The sequence below is a fragment of the Papaver somniferum genome, chromosome 6, assembly GCF_003573695.1.
Source record: "Papaver somniferum cultivar HN1 chromosome 6, ASM357369v1, whole genome shotgun sequence".
NCBI lineage: Eukaryota > Viridiplantae > Streptophyta > Magnoliopsida > Ranunculales > Papaveraceae > Papaver > Papaver somniferum.
Window position 1 is genome coordinate 180011096 of NC_039363.1, and position 16705 is coordinate 180027800.

Here is a 16705-nt window from a genome sequence, read left to right on the forward strand (position 1 = left end):
GTTTACCCAGATATACTCCTAAATGGATAAGATTTGAGCAAAGACCTATAAATTTTTACATTTTCCTCGTTAGATTTCTTGTTCTTTTTTTATTAGCGTTTCTAAATATTTAGAGTTTATTTTTATTATCTACTCTTTGAGTGCTTCTAGCCTTCACCGTGAATGGTGATTCTATTTTATATTAATAGTTTTTGGTTCGTGCATTTTTCAAGTACCTGGTACGACGATAATTTCGTGTAATCAGAATCTTCAGATTACCGATCAAGATGTTGAACATATTACTCATGTTTTAATGGAGCAACTCTTAATCAAGATCATCCCTTCTCCGATTTAATCGGATCTATCTTACTCGTTTGAGGCAGTTTGAGGCAGTTCTTTTGATTTTCTCTCTACTTTCTTTGTCGTATTATCTAAATATTTTTATTACTTCAAGTATATTGTTCTTCCTATTTTTTTATTTTTGATGTACTTGGTTTCTATGTAACTTTTATGAGGTTATTAGTGTAAAAAATAGAAGCAATTCATATTATATATAAAGAAAAAAAAAACGTAGGATTAAAATATTATTTTTTGGTAAAAAGGTTGTTTCCTCAAAAATCAACAGAAAATCGAATTTATCGATTTCTGTTTCCCTTCTACTCCCTCTGTTTCAAAATAATAGACTGGTTTCGTTAATAAATTACGCATAAAATCAAACAGAGGGAGAAATAGTTTAAAAATAATGCCCGACTAAAGGCTAGTTTGGTATTGCTGTGAGTTTTAGAAATGTGCTTTTTTGTTGTGCTGTGCTGTGGAAATAAATCGGCATGACGTTTGGTAAACTATAATTTAAAAAACACTGTGCAATTAACAAACTGTAAATTCTGTTTAGTAAACTGGTATTTTAAAGTGCTGGTAATGTAGTTAATGACGAAAATAGATATATTTCAAAAATTAGTTTTAAATACAAATTTATTAAAGAAATTATATTTATAATTTTACTATATTTAACAAAATATGAATAATATTTATTTTTCTATTTTATTTATTTAAAAAAAAGATGCCGCAAAGGCTTATATTTATTTTTTATAATTATTTTTATTATTTAATAAAGCACTTTATGATTATGGTTTGCTTAATTAATATTACCATTATTTTAATATGAATAATATTTATTTTTCTATTTTATTTATTTAAAAAAAAAGATGCCGCAAAGGCTTATATTTATTTTTTATAATTATTTTAATTATTATTGTAATTATTATTTTAGAAATAAAAAGTGAAAAAATTGAGAAATAAAATAAAAGTTAGAAATATAATGTTAAGTGTAAAATATTCTAGGGTAAACCTTGCCTATATATAACAAAAAAACAAGGTTAAAATAGAAATTCAATTAAATCGAATTACGTGGGTCAAGAACTTTTGCTTTTCAGCTTTTAAAAACTAGTGTTGAGTAGCTTTTAAAAACGATTTTCCCTATTTCCCATCCCCATTTTCCCTATTTTCCATCCACATTAATTCATATCCCCAATTATCCTATGTACCACCCATCTGAATTCTCCTATGTCCTAAATACCAACTCTTTGACTTTTTATTTACACCCAAAAATAAGATCACCCAACAACAACTAATTCAAAAACGAAAAACCTAAATCACATATTACTTTTTCTTTTCTACACCACCGACTGCTCCATCTCCATAATCCACCACCACCTTCGATCATTTTCTTCTTTATTTTATCTCTATTTTTTTAGCTTTCTATCAAAAGATACCTCCTAAGAAGGTAGTGAACGCTAAAGTTAAATTAAAACCAAAAACCAGGTATTGTCACACGATCGTTTACCAGGTATTGTCACAATTCAGTTTAGCATGATCATTTACCAGGTATTGTTTGATAATTAATTTACCATGAACAGAGTTGGTGATGGTATCGTTGGCTGATGTATTCGTGGATGGTGGTGGCCTGTTGTCCAACTTGTCTCTTTATGGAGATTCATTTAGGTTTTGTACAGCCGTTACTAGACGAGGCATATAATCTTTTAGGAGTACAGACTTAGTGATAATCAATTAGATATTTAACAAGTGATTGTATAATTAGTTAGTCGTCAGTATCAGTATTGTTTAATGAAAAATGGGAGATTGATGAAGAAGAAGGCAGATAAAAGTAATAAGAAGCATAGTCAAAGTTATCTTGACTTTTGAAGGTAGGAAATAGGAAAAATCATAATCAAAAAGTAGATTTCACTTTTAAATTTATTAGGGGATGGAAAATAGGAAAAGTGAGTATGGGAAATAGAAAAAATCTTAAAAGCAGGCGTAAGATGAAAGTGCTTCTCTCTCCAAAAACAGTTTGAAAAAAATTACTAAACACAATTTTGATAAAAATTTGTTACAAATTTTTTTTTTTTTTTTTTTTTGAAGAAAAACAGCAATCCCAAACGAGGCTTAATAGTCCTATGTCAGCTTTCATCCAGCTAGGCAACCAACCAACCGACCAAAACAATCGGTTCGGTTCGTGTGATTGGTTAACCTGGAACCGACCCCACAGTGGTAAAATAAACCAAGCCTTGGAGATGCTTTCAAATGTGAACGTCACTTATTATAATTTACTTTACCCTTTCGTCTGGTTATTTTGTTTGTCGGCCCCCACAGTGGAAACGGCAGCTTCTTCTCGGCCGATTTCGTTACTTTTAGCTCCTCCAACCCCACAACGAAGGAGAAAGAGAGGAGACGATCTAAGATGTACTAAGGTAAGGAGTTATACAATTTGTTCTTGTTTTATCCAGTTTAGGGTTTTAATCTGATGCTGTCATTATTTCCAAACCCTAGATTAGCTAGATCCTGCATTTGGTTGATTTCTGAATTTGTTAGTGTTGATGATAGCGTTAAGTTGGTCTAGAGCATGGATGATTCAAATTTTATTTGGGGGTGAAAATTGTTGAATTTGAGGTGAACAGATTTAGTGTTATGATTTGAAAAATTAGGGAAATTTCTGGTTAAACTAATTAGGTGTTTAGATGCATAAATAACATATTAACATGCCTAACTTTATGACTCTTTTATTGTTGATATGAGTCTAGATTTAGGTTTTTCAGTAGATTTTTAGTAGTAACTGGGTGTTTTTCAATGAATTAGCAGTAGAGTAGGTTGTTTAATGGACTTTTGCTGGATTAGTACTGTCTCGAGGAAAAAAGAATTTCTTATAAAAGGCCCTGTGATCAAGTTCGCACAGGATAGTTGTAGCCACACATTTGCACTTGAAGCTTATGACGATAATAATGGTTATTATTTAGCCTGTGAATTAATCATGAGATACATAGCTGAATGCGTTAATCTATCAAGTGTCCAGCAGCATCTGGGTTTTCAGAAAGCCAACTTTATGACTTTTTTTATTGTGGATATAAGTCTAGATTTAGGTTTTTTCAATGGATTTATAGCAGTAAATGGGTGTTTTTAATTGATTAACAGTGGACTAAGTTGTTTAATGGACTTTTGCCTGATTAGTAGTATCGCGAGGAAAAATAATTTCTTATAAAAAGGCCCTGTGATCAAGTTCGCACAGGGACCTTTGGGACTCGGCTCAAACACTTGTGGGAGTTGTATGTTTTTGAACTGTGAACAGTTGTAGCCAGCACATTTACACATGAAGCTTATGACGATCATAATGGTCATTATTTAGCCTGTGAATTAATCATGAGATAAATAGCTGAATGCGTTAATCTATCATGTGTTCTGCAGGATCTGGGCCTTTAGAATGCCAACAATAAGTCTCTGATTGAAACCATTGAATGCTTAGGCAGCCATGATCCATCTTTAAAGTTCAAAGCTGCTGGAATTTGAAGCAATATTCACGTTGACTTCATTCTCGATCTGAGTATTTTCTCTCCTTTCTCTTCTTCATGTGATTTTGCATAGCCATGGAAACAGAAAATTCATGCAATTCTTCTAACGATGAAGTAGACAGAATTAGCAAGTTAACAGAAACGCTCATTCATCACATACTTTCTTTTATTGACTTTAAGTATGCCATCCAAACCTGTGTGTTGTCAAAGAGATGGAGATGTATCTGGACTTCTCTCCCGGCTTTAAACTTTGATTCGAAGCTATATTTTTCAGGTCGTACATGTGATCACAAACGTGTTCTTGATTTCGTCGATAATGTATTAACTCTCCGTGATAGCAGAGGTTCTGATATTCAAAAGTTTCATCTTGTTTGTGGACCTTTTTATAGTCGAGCTGATGAATTTTGGACCAGTCGTCTTCACAGATGGATAATTCATGTTGTTAAGGCTAATGTTGAAGATATTAATGTCCATTACGACAGTAAGGCAGTATTTAAGGTTCCGGATTGTGTTTTTATGTGCAAGTCATTGAAAAGTTTGAACCTAGATATATCATGTAGGATTATTCTACCAAATTCTTTATGTTTAGTTCGTCTCAAGTATCTGAAACTGAAAGACTCTTCATTAAACAACGAAGAACAAATTCAAAAGTTATTGTCAAGCTGTCCTGTTTTGGAACATCTGGAGTTAAGTGATGTTAGTAGTAATGGTCATATAAACATCTCTATTTCTTCTCTAACGCTTAAGCATTTTGGATTGCATATCAAGTATAATAAACTGTGTCACAATAAATTGAGGTTATCTGCTCCAAATCTTTTGTCGTTCGCTTCATCAAGTCTGGACTTTGTTTTGCTGGATAATGTTTCTTCTCTACTCTCTGCTGATACTGATGTACAAGTAAAACCAAGAAATGCCGACTTTCCTGTGGCATATACTTGGCAAGGATTAGAATTTCTTGAAGTACTTCGTAATGTGAAGGATTTAACTATATCGTTTCTTCCGGTTGAGGTATATATTTTCTATTTTTCTTCTTATTTCTTCTTATTTTGTTTTCTTTCTAGTTTGACTGTTTTGATTCCTTTGCTTTTCCTGATTTGATAGGCTAAATTGGTACGCGATTCCCTATAGTTCTGGCTCACACCTTTAATTTCTGTTTCTAGTTGCTAGTACAAGTAATCCTCTATTATAATCTAATTGAATTTTCAACTGATGACCTTTTTATATGACAAGGATGTCAGAAGAATTCCAGAACTGTTGCAAAATCAGCCTTTTCAATTCTCTAATCTGCTACATTTTAAGCTGCGAAAGATGAGTCTCTCACCACATTCTATGCATGCGATAGCCTCCCTGCTCAAGATCATGCCCTGTATTGAATCCTTTACATTGGAACTTCCTCAGGTTAGTTTTGTTTTGTTGCTCATGCTATTCTTGTTTTTTGGGTTACTTTATTCACCCAATATATGTAAGAACAATTTTAATTCTTTGAGTGTTGGTCAATTACGTTTGTTATCTAGGATCGCAACATAAACGAGTATTCTGATGATGACGAATCTGATGAGGGGTCAGATTCGGATTCCGATTTGGAACCAGAGTTGGAGCCGGATAATGATGTGGTAGGTAGTCCTTAAATCATCTTGCAATTAGCGTAATTTATTATAGAGTAGTCGTGGAGATTGTAAACTAACCAACATTATGTTATTTGGTTAATGTGTAGTTAACTCTCAGTTTAGAAGAATCGCCATCAACCTACACCCTGAAACGTCTCAAGTCTGTCGAGATTAGTGGGCTAAAAGGAAGTGATTTCGAACTTGAGTTTATCGGAATTTTGTTGAAGAATGCCATGCTTTTGGAGAGAATGGTTCTTCACCACTGCAAACCTAGATCCAGTAGAGATAAGTATTTTTATAAGGATAACGTTAAGAAGTTTCATCAGAAGGTAATGCGTTTCCCAAGGGTCTCTTTTGCTTCCAAGGTGGCATTCTATTTCTTCTCTTAGGAGCTGAGATGAAATTCAAGTGCTGAAAAGGTATCTGGAGACATTGTATAAATAACCTTTACCAGTCCATCCATCTCACAAAAAATTTGATTCGCTGGCTAGTTTTTTTGTTTTCTTTTTTGGACTATTTAGCTACATTTACTAGCATGGACCCGTTAATGCTGCCGCTGGAAACACGGTTGCTCGTCAATTTACTTATGTTTTTACATATTCTAGTTTTCTCTAATATCTCAACACTTTTCACCTCATGTAGCATGACGTTGGAGCATAGACTGCTTATAGGTTTTTGCTGGGTATGTGCTCTGCTTATTAAATGAACACTTATGCCACCCCTAGTATTTTGCATTTACCTCTTACTGCATAAAACGACATAGAACTAGACCTCTTATTAAACAAAACAGTTTAATTAAGACGAACACGAAAACACCTTACTTCATCTGTGCCCAGTCATGAATAGTCAGTAGACCATTTTATACCAGCTGATCTTAATTTCTTGGGTGGACATAAAAGACTAGTTGGTCGAGTAGAAGATAGTTAAGTCAAGTTGGTTGAGTAGAAGATAGTTCTATTCCAATAAGTCATCACCCGAAAACGAAGGCAATGACGACTAATTCGGCATCAGAGGGAAAGGAATGAATTCTGCAGTAGATGACTAGGCTATAAATGTTTTTAATGATACTTTAGCGATTGTCAGAGAATGGTGCTCTTTCATGGACCATTGCCATTGGAATCTACTATTGCTATTGGAATGTGGAATGTGATTTTCGCAATGTTTGTCGAATGACAACATAGTAGTGATCTTACCCAATCTAAGGACAATAATTCTCCAACTATCAGGGCTGAAATCTCTTGGGATGTACCGTGAGACACATCCCATGTGATGCCTATAGAGGTCCGCTGCTATTATTCTCCAGGTGGGTACATGGTATGTTTTATGGGATTTCTCACTGTCAACGTAGAATTATTTATCCAAGAAATCCAATCTAACACGCTGGGAATATATTCGAAAATTTCATCGTGTGGTAGGGGTGGTGCTGCGACGGCATAGCTGTGTCCGTCTGGTTCCCTTTCCGGATAAATTCAAGTGGAAATCTTCGATATCTAGCACATTTCATCTTGAACAGTGAACCGCTTTTGAATAATGCACTTGGCTAGTGAATTTGGTGGACCTAGCAGCCAGTCCTCCTCGTGGGCTAGCCAGATTTTGCCGGCACAAGAAAAAGAAAGAAAAAGCATGAAGTAAGCCTGTTGTATCACTATATAACATGGGAGCCACCCCGGGTTCTCACATTTTTATCTCTAAATTTCTTCGGCTCTATCTAAGACCGGATCTTATGGAGATGCCCAGCCTCTTCCCAAAGCTAAAAACCGTGGCTGAAAGCCCCTCTTCCCGTAAACCTTCCCTGATCTCTGGAAATTCCAACGAAAAGATTCCGAATAATGGGTGAAAAAGTGAAAAACGGGCAATGGCTAGCCGTACTTAGAAAGTGAAAAACGGGTAATGGGTTACCGTTTTAAGCTAAAAAATGGATTATCATTGACCGTTTCCAGTAAACGGATAAAGATTATCCGTTCTAAGTAAGAGGAAACGGAATATGATTAACCGTTCCTTGACCTTTCTATGATCGTTTCATAGAAGCCAAATCATATATCATAGCCATGGCTTCCTCCATCTTCTTTGCTGCTTTTCTCTTCGGCATCAGCTTCCCGCGATAAGAGAATTTTCCTAAAAATCAAGGTTCGTTAGTTCTGGAAAATTCAATCAACTTGGTCACCTTGAAATTCCTATCGTCCCGTTTGTGAGATTACATGGTTGATTTCATGAAAGGAGAATATGGTTTTCTTTATTTTAGGTTATAATCATTAGGGTACTGCATGTTTTAATCTTTTAGGTTGTAATTTGTTTGTAAAGAAAGAGAACTAGGGATACAGAATCATAATTCACTATGTATTTTTCTTTTTAAGATTAATTTGGGGGAACGGTTATATAACTGTAGCGGTTCTTTTATACTTTCACTTGAGATATCAGAATTAGGTTTGTAATACCTTCAACTAGGGCTGAACATGGTTTCGATTTCCGTTGGAACCGGACCAAACCAGACAAATTAGGAAGAAATCAAACCGAACCATTTACTAATGGATTGGTTACGGTGTACAATGTGGAAAACAGATAGTGTTGGTTTTAGTTTGGTTTGACCTCTAAAACCGAACCAAAAACCATTGGAAAACCGATTAATTTTTAAATTTAGTTTTGATTTACAAATATTAGATTCTACCCATTGATTTAGAGGATAAATAGAAACCCTAAATCTAATATTTCATTATGATACTCTCCCTCTTTCTCTTTCTCCTTCTCTCAATCGCCTCCTTTCTCCACCCCCAACTACAGCTGCTGCCACTCGACTTTTTTCTTCCCGTCTTCCTTCTTTTTTATTTGTCAATAACTAAATGAAGATATATTATATATCTTCTTTTGATCTCTAGAATTAGAGTAAGCTTTAACTATTTTTGATAATTTTTTATTTTATTTTTTTTTGTCTGTAAATTTGTGTAAACCAATACTATCGTCAACTACGATTTTTTTATCTGTAAATTTGTGTATTTTTTTTTTGGTTTGACATAATTATTGGTTAATCAAAAACCACTGGAACAAACCGAAACCAACTGGAAACCGAACCAATGGTTAATGGATTTGTTTGGTTTAGATTTTTAGAAATCAATAGTATTGGTTTCGGTTTTGGTTTCGCTAGAAACCGAACCAAAACCGACCATGAACAGCCCTACCTTCAACAGTTACCACTGTGAATTTGTGCTAGCTTCTTTGAATTGTTCTAGATGGATATGTATCATGTATGCAAGTAACCAAATTTCAGATTATTCTGTGTTTAACTTTCTTCTCAATTTCTGGTCAGGTCGTTATGGCTTCTGTAACATCGATCAAGGTTACTCAAACACTTAGAGAGGGTCCCGTTTCTTGACCAATCAAGATGAATGAACGGATAATGATTTTCCGTTTTTTGAAAACGGATGATGGCTAACCGGTTTTTATGATGAGAACGGATAACCATTAGCCGTCCCTTGATTTTACTGGGAAATACCACTGAAGCTAGTCTCTTCCCATGCTGATGTGTAAAGGCATTTGGGAAGAGTTTGGGCATCTCCATAAGACCCGGTCTAAAGTTTCCGTTTTCCTGTCTAAATATGTTCACACAATACTTCTGGTGCTTGATTTATAAATTGTTTGGGTGAACTAAGAAAGAAGAGAAGAAAAAGGGGTTTTCTTTTTTCTTCTTATGCTGTTTTTGAATATCTGCCTTGTTTTGTTTTGATCATTTATTTTAAGTGTTCAAATGGCTTTTTAGTTTTTTGAATCAGGGAATCAAAACACATACGTTTTCAAAAAAACAGCTATCAAACACGTTTTTCTAGCGTTTTCTATTTTGTAAAACAGAAACCAAACAGGCCCTTAGCGTTCAATTATTTTTAACAGCTTTATTTTCTTTTTGATCATCAAACTTTGCGTGAAAATCAGCTTTATGCAAAGTTTAGTAAATGCGAGTTTTGGTTGAATGAAGTTAAGTTTCTTGGTCATGTTGTTTCAAGTGAGGGGATTGCGGTAGATTCTTCCAAGATCGATGGTGTTTTGAATTGACAGCAACCAAGGACAGTTTCCGAAGTCCGAAGTTTCTTAGGGTTGGCGGGTTACTATCATCGGTTTGTGCAGGGATTCTCCAAGATTGCATTACCATTGAGTCGATTAACACAGAAAGGGGTCAGATTTGATTGGTCAGCCGAGTGTGAATCTGCTTTCCAAGAGTTGAAGAGTCGTTTAACTTCATCACCGGTGTTAACAATACCAAATTCAGGGGCAGTTTACGATGTGTATACATATGCATCTGCTATCGGGCTTGGGTGTGTGCTAATGCAGAATAGAAGGGTTATCGCTTATGCTTCCAGGAAGTTAAAGGTTCATGAGAAGAACTACCCTGCGCATGACTTAGAATTGGCATCGGTTGTGTTTGCGTTGAAGATTTGAAGACACTCTTTATATGGGGAGAAATTTAACTTGTATTCTGATCATAAAGTCTGCAGTATTTGTTCTCGCAAAAGGATTTGAACATGAGGCAGAGGCGCTGGACAGAATACATGAAAGATTATGAACTTACCTTGTTGTATCATCCGGGTAAGGAAAATGTGGTGGCTGATGCCCTTAGTCGTACGAAAGAGGGGATTCTAGCACAAGCGATAGTTAAGGAATGGGTGTTGTTGAATGAAGCTGTGGATTATACGTTCCAAGATTCAGAAAATGGTGGTACCTATGAAGGATACTTAGCTCAAATGACGGTACAACCTACGTTGATTCATAGGATAGCCACGGGTCAAGTTGAAAGTCAAGACTTTGTCAGATACTTAGACATGGCTAAAGACGAAGACAACAAAGACTAGAAACTGCATTCTGATGAGACTCTTCGTTTCAGAGATCGTTTATGGGTGCCGAAGAAAACGAGATTGGAACTAAGGAATGGAATATTAGATGAAGCGCATCGATCTCATTACACTATTCATCCAGGGGGACACTAAAATGTATAGGAATCTAAGGAGAAACTTTTGGTGGCCCGGAATGAAGAAAGCTATTGCTGAGTTTGTGAAGAAATGTCTGACCTGTCAACAAGTAAAAGCTGAAAACAAGTTACCAGGGGTCTTCTTCAACCTATACCTGTTCCAGATTGGAAATGGGAACATGTTACCATGGATTTTGTTAGTGGGTTACCCAGAACTAGTGATGGTATGGATTCCATATGGGTTGTGGTAGACAGATTAACGAAGACGGCTCATTTTGTACCGGCCAAGTCTACTTATTCAGTTGACAAGTTAACACAAGTGTATGTATCTGAAATTGTTCGTTTACATGGTGCTCCGTTATCCATCATATCAGATAGGGGTGCCCAATTTACATCTGATTTTTGGAAGGGTCTTCAAAATGCATTTAGTACCAATGTTAGTCTTAGCTCGGCTTTTCCTCCACAGTCAGATGGACAGTCAGAAAGGGTTATTCGAGTATTAGAAGATATGCTTAGGGTGTGCATACTGGATTTTCAAGGTAACTGGAAGAGTCCTTTGCCGTTAGCTGAATTTGCGTACAACAATAGTTATCAAGCAAGCATTGGTATGGCACCGTTTGAAGCTTTGTATGGGCGACCGTGTAGATCACCGATATGTTGGACAGAGATTGGAGATAGTTTGTTGACTGGGCCAACAATAATTGCAGAGACCACAAAGAATATTAAAATCATTAAGGAACATCTACGGGCAGCTCATAGTAGGCAGAAAAGTTATGCAGACCATGGTCGACGTCCTTTGCAGTTTGAAGTTGGGAAGTATGTGCTGTTACGAGTATCGCCAAGAAAGGGCGTTACTAGGTTTGGATTGAAGGGAAAGCTCGCACCACGGTTTATCGGTCCATTTCAGATTGTTGCGAAAGTTGGGGAGGTAGATTACATGCTTGCATTACCAGCAAGTATGTGTCAGGTGCATGATGTTTTTCATGTATCAATGTTACGTGGTTACGAATCGGATCCTTCTCATGTGTTAGATTGGCAGTCTTTACCGTTGGAAGATAATAGTTCATATAAAGAAGGACATGTGGAAATTCTGGACCGTAAGGAGAAAGTTTTGAGGAATAAAGTCATTCTTTTAGTGAAGGTGCGATGAATTCATCACAATACCGAAGAAGCTACTTGGGAGAAAGAATCAGACATGCGAGCTCAGTATTCTGATTTATTCTCTTGAGGTATGTTAGTAATCTTTTCGAGGACGAAAAGTTCTCTAGGCAGGGTGATTGTAGCGTACTTGTGATTTGTTATTTTTTTTATTTTTTTTTTCTAAAACCAACCATACGGTTGGATAGTTTGTGTTTGGTATCAGTTCTTTCTTTTTTTTTCCTTAGGAAGCTAGTTAGCCATCTTTGTAGGGTTATTCGGTTGGTGCTAGTTTAGCTTGAGAATACATTAGGTGTCCAAATTCCTGTGACTAAGCTTCAAAACTTGTCGACACGCGGTGGATTCTTATTTTGACACTAGATTACTTTGTACTAGGGGTGCGTTTGGCAAGGGGGAAAGCGAGATGACTAAAACTCTTGAATCTATCTACTGAGTCCGATCTTTTTCTTTCAATATCTGTAACTTAGGAGGTGAGAAAGCAAAACTAAGAGTAAAGAGAAAAATCAGAGGAATATAGTTCGCGAAAAAGATGGTGAAGTTCGCGAACTCTTGAATTTGTTAATCTCAGTAAGAAATTAAGATCAAACAAATAGGGGATGAGGTTTATTGGTGTTGTTGACTGAATGTTTAAGGTATGAATCAACTCTCACTGTCTTTATTTCAACTGGTCCTATCCATTACGATGGCTTATTGATTGATTCTCCTGCTGTTGATTCTATTTTGAGATTGTCAATCTCTATATCAAAATAATTAGGGTTCCATTTGAATTTGTTTTCATATCTATGTAATTACTGAGAAGTGACGGGGTTTGGAACTCGTTAGAGATTGAAATTATGCCCTGACTGAATCTATAAATCATCATGAAGATTGGGTGCTACAGGAAATTAGCTAATTTAAACTAGAAGTCTTGTTTCAGATTCTTCTTAGGTTGTTTAGGCATGGTAGATTTTGAATTGGATTGGAGATAATTCCTTGATCAGCATATGCCTCTGAGTGACCTTTTTAACTTGGTTTTGAGTATCCAGTTCACTTGTTAGTTGTTACTTTTTGAGCAGTTTCAGTTTCAACTGTCATACACTTATGGTAGTTCGGTTCTCAACAATTTGGCACATTTGCATCTTGAACTAGCCTAGGATTGCTACTGATAAGTATTAGTTTATCTTTTTGAACAAGAATTCCGGCATGGCAGTCAGTATTGCAGTTAGAGTTATGTGATTGAAGTATGCTGGTCTGTGTAACAACTGTTCTGTAACCACGACAGTTCTGATTTCAACGGATTTGACATTTTCACATCTTGTTTTGGCTTAAGCTTTTACTAGTAGTAAATGAGTTTTCTCCAACGATTCGAAATTGATATTAAGTGTTGCAATCTGTTATATCTAGCTATGGCTAAGAGTTAGGTCAGTTTGTATTGATTTGTCTATGTCAGTTTCTGTAAACTCGTTCCTTTTTCTAACTTAACTTCTATGCGCTTAAGGTATCTTTGGCTTTGATTGGCGAACTTCAGGGGTTAAGGTTTGAGTAGCGGGTAAAGGTGGGAACTTGCATTATTTTTTTGTAATCATTGATGACTTTTTATAAAACTGTGTTGATGTGCTTTAACAAATTCATGCATATTTAATCTTTTAAACTTTCCATTGCTTGGAAAGGAACTGAAATGTGTTTTCTTGCCCTTGTGACTGTTGTGGGAAATGTAAATTTCCATCTGTGGTATATAGGATGTGCTCCTTCACGTTTTCTTATATCTATTTTTTAAGCACTATGGCTAGGGCGATACACCGCAGTATTACTTAATCGGTGTGGAATTGGCATCAATATTGTAGTTCAAAGAAGGGGTTTGTCCATATACATGATTGTGCATTTCCAGTGAATTAAATGTTGAATTGTTGTTTGAGGAAAGCTTGCATTCTTTTAAATTCAACTTTGATGTTTACATTTAAGTAGTGTAAGTATCCATTGGGCTTGTTAAGCTCACTCCTTCTATTAACTTTTAGTGGCAGGTAACTTTGATACAAGTGGTGTCGATTTGGGCGAAGGAGAAATTCGAGTTTGGGTCGAGTAAAGGGTCTCGGTTGTGTATAGGGAGGTGACTGCGGTTTCTTTTTGTGGCAGTCCTGTGTATGTAGTTTTTGAAGGTGATGTGTTTAACTTAGACTAACTTTTGTAAATGGTGTTTATATACTTATCTATCACAAACACACTGTATCCATATGTTCAGTAAAAGTATGTATGTAAATTATCCCTTTTAAAATCTTAGGTTGAACATGTTTTAAAATGCCTGCATCTTTTGAAACTTTATAAGTTGTTCTTCATTTGTAAGGATTAAATTAGTGCGTTTGGTCTCGTAACTCAGCAAGGGAAACGCTTGCTGATTTTTCTTTTAAATTTTTTTTCTTGCTGTTTATTCTTTACTTTGGTTTAAGAAACCTAGTAATACCCAATCTAGTCAGATTAGCACTTTAAGTTTTGGGTTTGTGCGCTAATACGGAGTTCTGAAATTGGGGCGCTACAGGTACCTCATGGTATCATTTTTCATCTGTATCGATTGGGTTCGTTGTGAGTCCTTGTCTCATCTTTGATTCTTCTTCCTACGTATTCATGGTTTTTATTAAATTGTTTTGTAATAGTTTCATCTTTGGGTGTTTAGGCCAGTGGTTAATTTCCTGATATGCTTTTAGGAAATGCATGCTGGTCCGATGTAGATTGCTGATACTACACCAGCACTACCGAAATCTCATAGTGTATCAGTATTTTCCAGGAAAATAACATGACATGAGTTAAAATCTCATAGTGTATCGGTGTATCTCACGTGATTCAGTGAAGTTGATTACCGAATTTGAAGTGACAGATGCTTTTCTTTTCTAGATTTCATTAAATGAACAATTACCTGGAGTATAAAATAACATGACATGAGTTGAGCAGAATTTTATCCGTGAGTCGATCTTTGATGCTGGAATTTTTGGGAAATGTATTTTTTTATTGCATACTACCTTATCTGTGTAATTAGATTGCAAAGATAGTTGGAGTAGCACTTTCAGAGTTCTTCGGTGTTAACGGATGTGGTCTTATGGAAATAGTAATCTCTTCATCTCTTTCATAATCGATTTTGTGTTTTGTGGGGTTCCCTCAAAATAATCAACATCTTAATTTAGGTTACTGGTTGGGACCATTTGCATTAGGTTACTGCACTTGAACTGAAGATGCAAAGAAGTACATGTTTGTCGGCGAAGTGACTCTTGACAATATTAAGGTTGGATTCCTTTCTTTTTTGTTTCATTCTATATTTTTCTTCTATAAGATCTTAAATCAATACAACTGAATGAAGTAAAATGTTGTGAATTAGACGTCATCTCCTTTGATGTCCACTTATTTTTTTCTATCAGCTCTTATTCTTCCTTGACGCTTTGATGATAATAAGATGATCAAGTCTCTAATACTAGAGTTACATATATATAACTTCGCATGTTATGTTTTCAATATAAACAACTTGAAATTAACGTAGATAGAAAAGGAAACAATTCAAGTCTCGTACTAACCTCAAGCAGAAGGATGATGTCTTCGTTGTTGTCGATATGTTTTCAAAATCTTCAGTTATTCAGAGTAATACTTGTATGTCTCTACATTGCTAGACTTCCTAGTCTAACCTAACGAAGTTGACTCTAGTAATCTAATCACGCGAATTTGAGTTTTGATACTAAAATATGACAACCAACCTTGATATTAGAATGCTTGGCGGGTTCAACCGACCAATACTCTAACAATATCCTCCTTTGTAAATTTTAGTGGCAAAACTATAATACATATGGAAAATACACGAATTAAAAGTTAAAAGATATTATATTCCTCAACAATCCTAACTCATTCTTCTTACGCTTGATTCCAAGTTTCAACAACACAATAACCTACACATATTCAAAAATAAATGTCGTTAAAGCATTTGAATAGAAAAAAGCTATACCCCCAATAGGAAAGCTATGTAGATATTCAATCCGAACATATATATTATTCTCGTTTGTAGTATGAAATACTACAAACAACATCATGATATGTTTCTTCCCTTAGTTTATGTTTTACTTTTTCGTTAGATATATACTTTTCAACACATATGTCATTTCTCATTGATTATAAATGTAACACCCCGTGTTTTTAGCATGGCGAAGCTCAAAGATGTGTCATGGCATGAGACGAAACTTCATATCAAGCTTTTGTGGCGTTTAAGAAGAACATTGTCCAAGGACCACTATGGCGCCAAGCATGGCGCATTGCGAAGTAATATTGTCCAAGATCCAATGCCGCACCAAATGGTTCATTAGGCCAAATTAGGAGGATGGCTTAGAAAAAGTAGCGTCATTATGCATTATGCAGGTCATTAGCCTATGAATAATATTGCATCACTGGGATGCATCAGGCCAGAGCAGGCTGTCTTAGAAAATTTTCATCCATCATAGCCTACATTAGAATTGGCATGTGGGCCGGAACTGAATGTACATCCGTCATAGCCGGTTATTCATAAAAGCATGGCAATAGTCATGAATAGTGAAGCACGAACCTCAAAAATGGGATTCGTGAATGTCATTTTCCTCACCAACTTTAAGTTATAAAAATGTCTTTGAAACATATATAGGGAGGGGTAGTTGGTTAAAGGTGCATATGCGGGACCATGCACCAAGTAAGCTTCATAACTCAGCTGGAAGAGTACAAATGATGCTTAGCCTCATTTAATAGTTGTGTAGCCTCATTTAATAGCTGTGTAGCCTTGCCAATGGGTAATATGATGCGAAGGTATCATTATTCCATGTACTAAATATGCATCACTTAGATGCATTTTGTCGAAATGGTCTATACGGACTGGGCCATTATTATGATTGCTTGGCCACGACCTTATAACACGAGCTGTCTTAAGTTGTTGTCCCTTCGAGGATGAACTATGATCTGTGCTTGAACCTTTTGGAGTAGAGAAGGGTACGTAGGCAGCGGCAATGAGTTGTAGCATTTCCGGTCCAGCACATTGTCGCTCATATCATCTATTTGCGAGATGATTGCGGCATATTGGCCTCTCATATCATCTGTCTCGATACTGCGATGCAAGAGATGATTGTGACCAAACTTGATGAAGAAAGTTGCATTCCATTCCTTGGATGCTCGTACTTCCTATCAATGCATTCGAC

General features: G+C 35.8%; 1 protein-coding gene and 1 long non-coding RNA gene across 2 annotated transcripts; both read left to right on the forward strand.

Annotated features, from left to right (window-relative positions):
* Window positions 1-2585: 2585 nt before the first annotated feature.
* On the forward strand, window positions 2586-6037 carry LOC113290295 (F-box/LRR-repeat protein At4g14103-like). Its single transcript, XM_026539908.1, has 5 exons — window positions 2586-2729; window positions 3718-4829; window positions 5052-5219; window positions 5336-5434; window positions 5536-6037. Exons 2-5 carry the CDS (start codon window positions 3897-3899, stop codon window positions 5815-5817), a joined length of 1482 nt encoding a protein of 493 aa, XP_026395693.1. The 5' UTR covers window positions 2586-2729; window positions 3718-3896; the 3' UTR covers window positions 5818-6037.
* A 5887-nt stretch (window positions 6038-11924) lies between these two features.
* LOC113286500 lies at window positions 11925-13875 on the forward strand. The gene is made up of 2 exons (XR_003329344.1): window positions 11925-12169; window positions 13532-13875. It is a non-coding gene; the product is annotated as an uncharacterized LOC113286500 (long non-coding RNA).
* Window positions 13876-16705: the final 2830 nt, after the last annotated feature.

Bases quoted from the DNA above. Each gene is read 5' to 3' on its own strand.
- LOC113290295 (XM_026539908.1), top strand. From the start codon at position 3,897: ATGGAAACAGAAAATTCATGCAATTCTTCTAACGATGAAGTAGACAGA. The intron at 4,830-5,051 runs GTATATATTTTC...TTATATGACAAG, and splicing joins TATCGTTTCTTCCGGTTGAG to GATGTCAGAAGAATTCCAGA. The intron at 5,435-5,535 runs GTAGGTAGTCCT...GTTAATGTGTAG, and splicing joins TGGAGCCGGATAATGATGTG to TTAACTCTCAGTTTAGAAGA.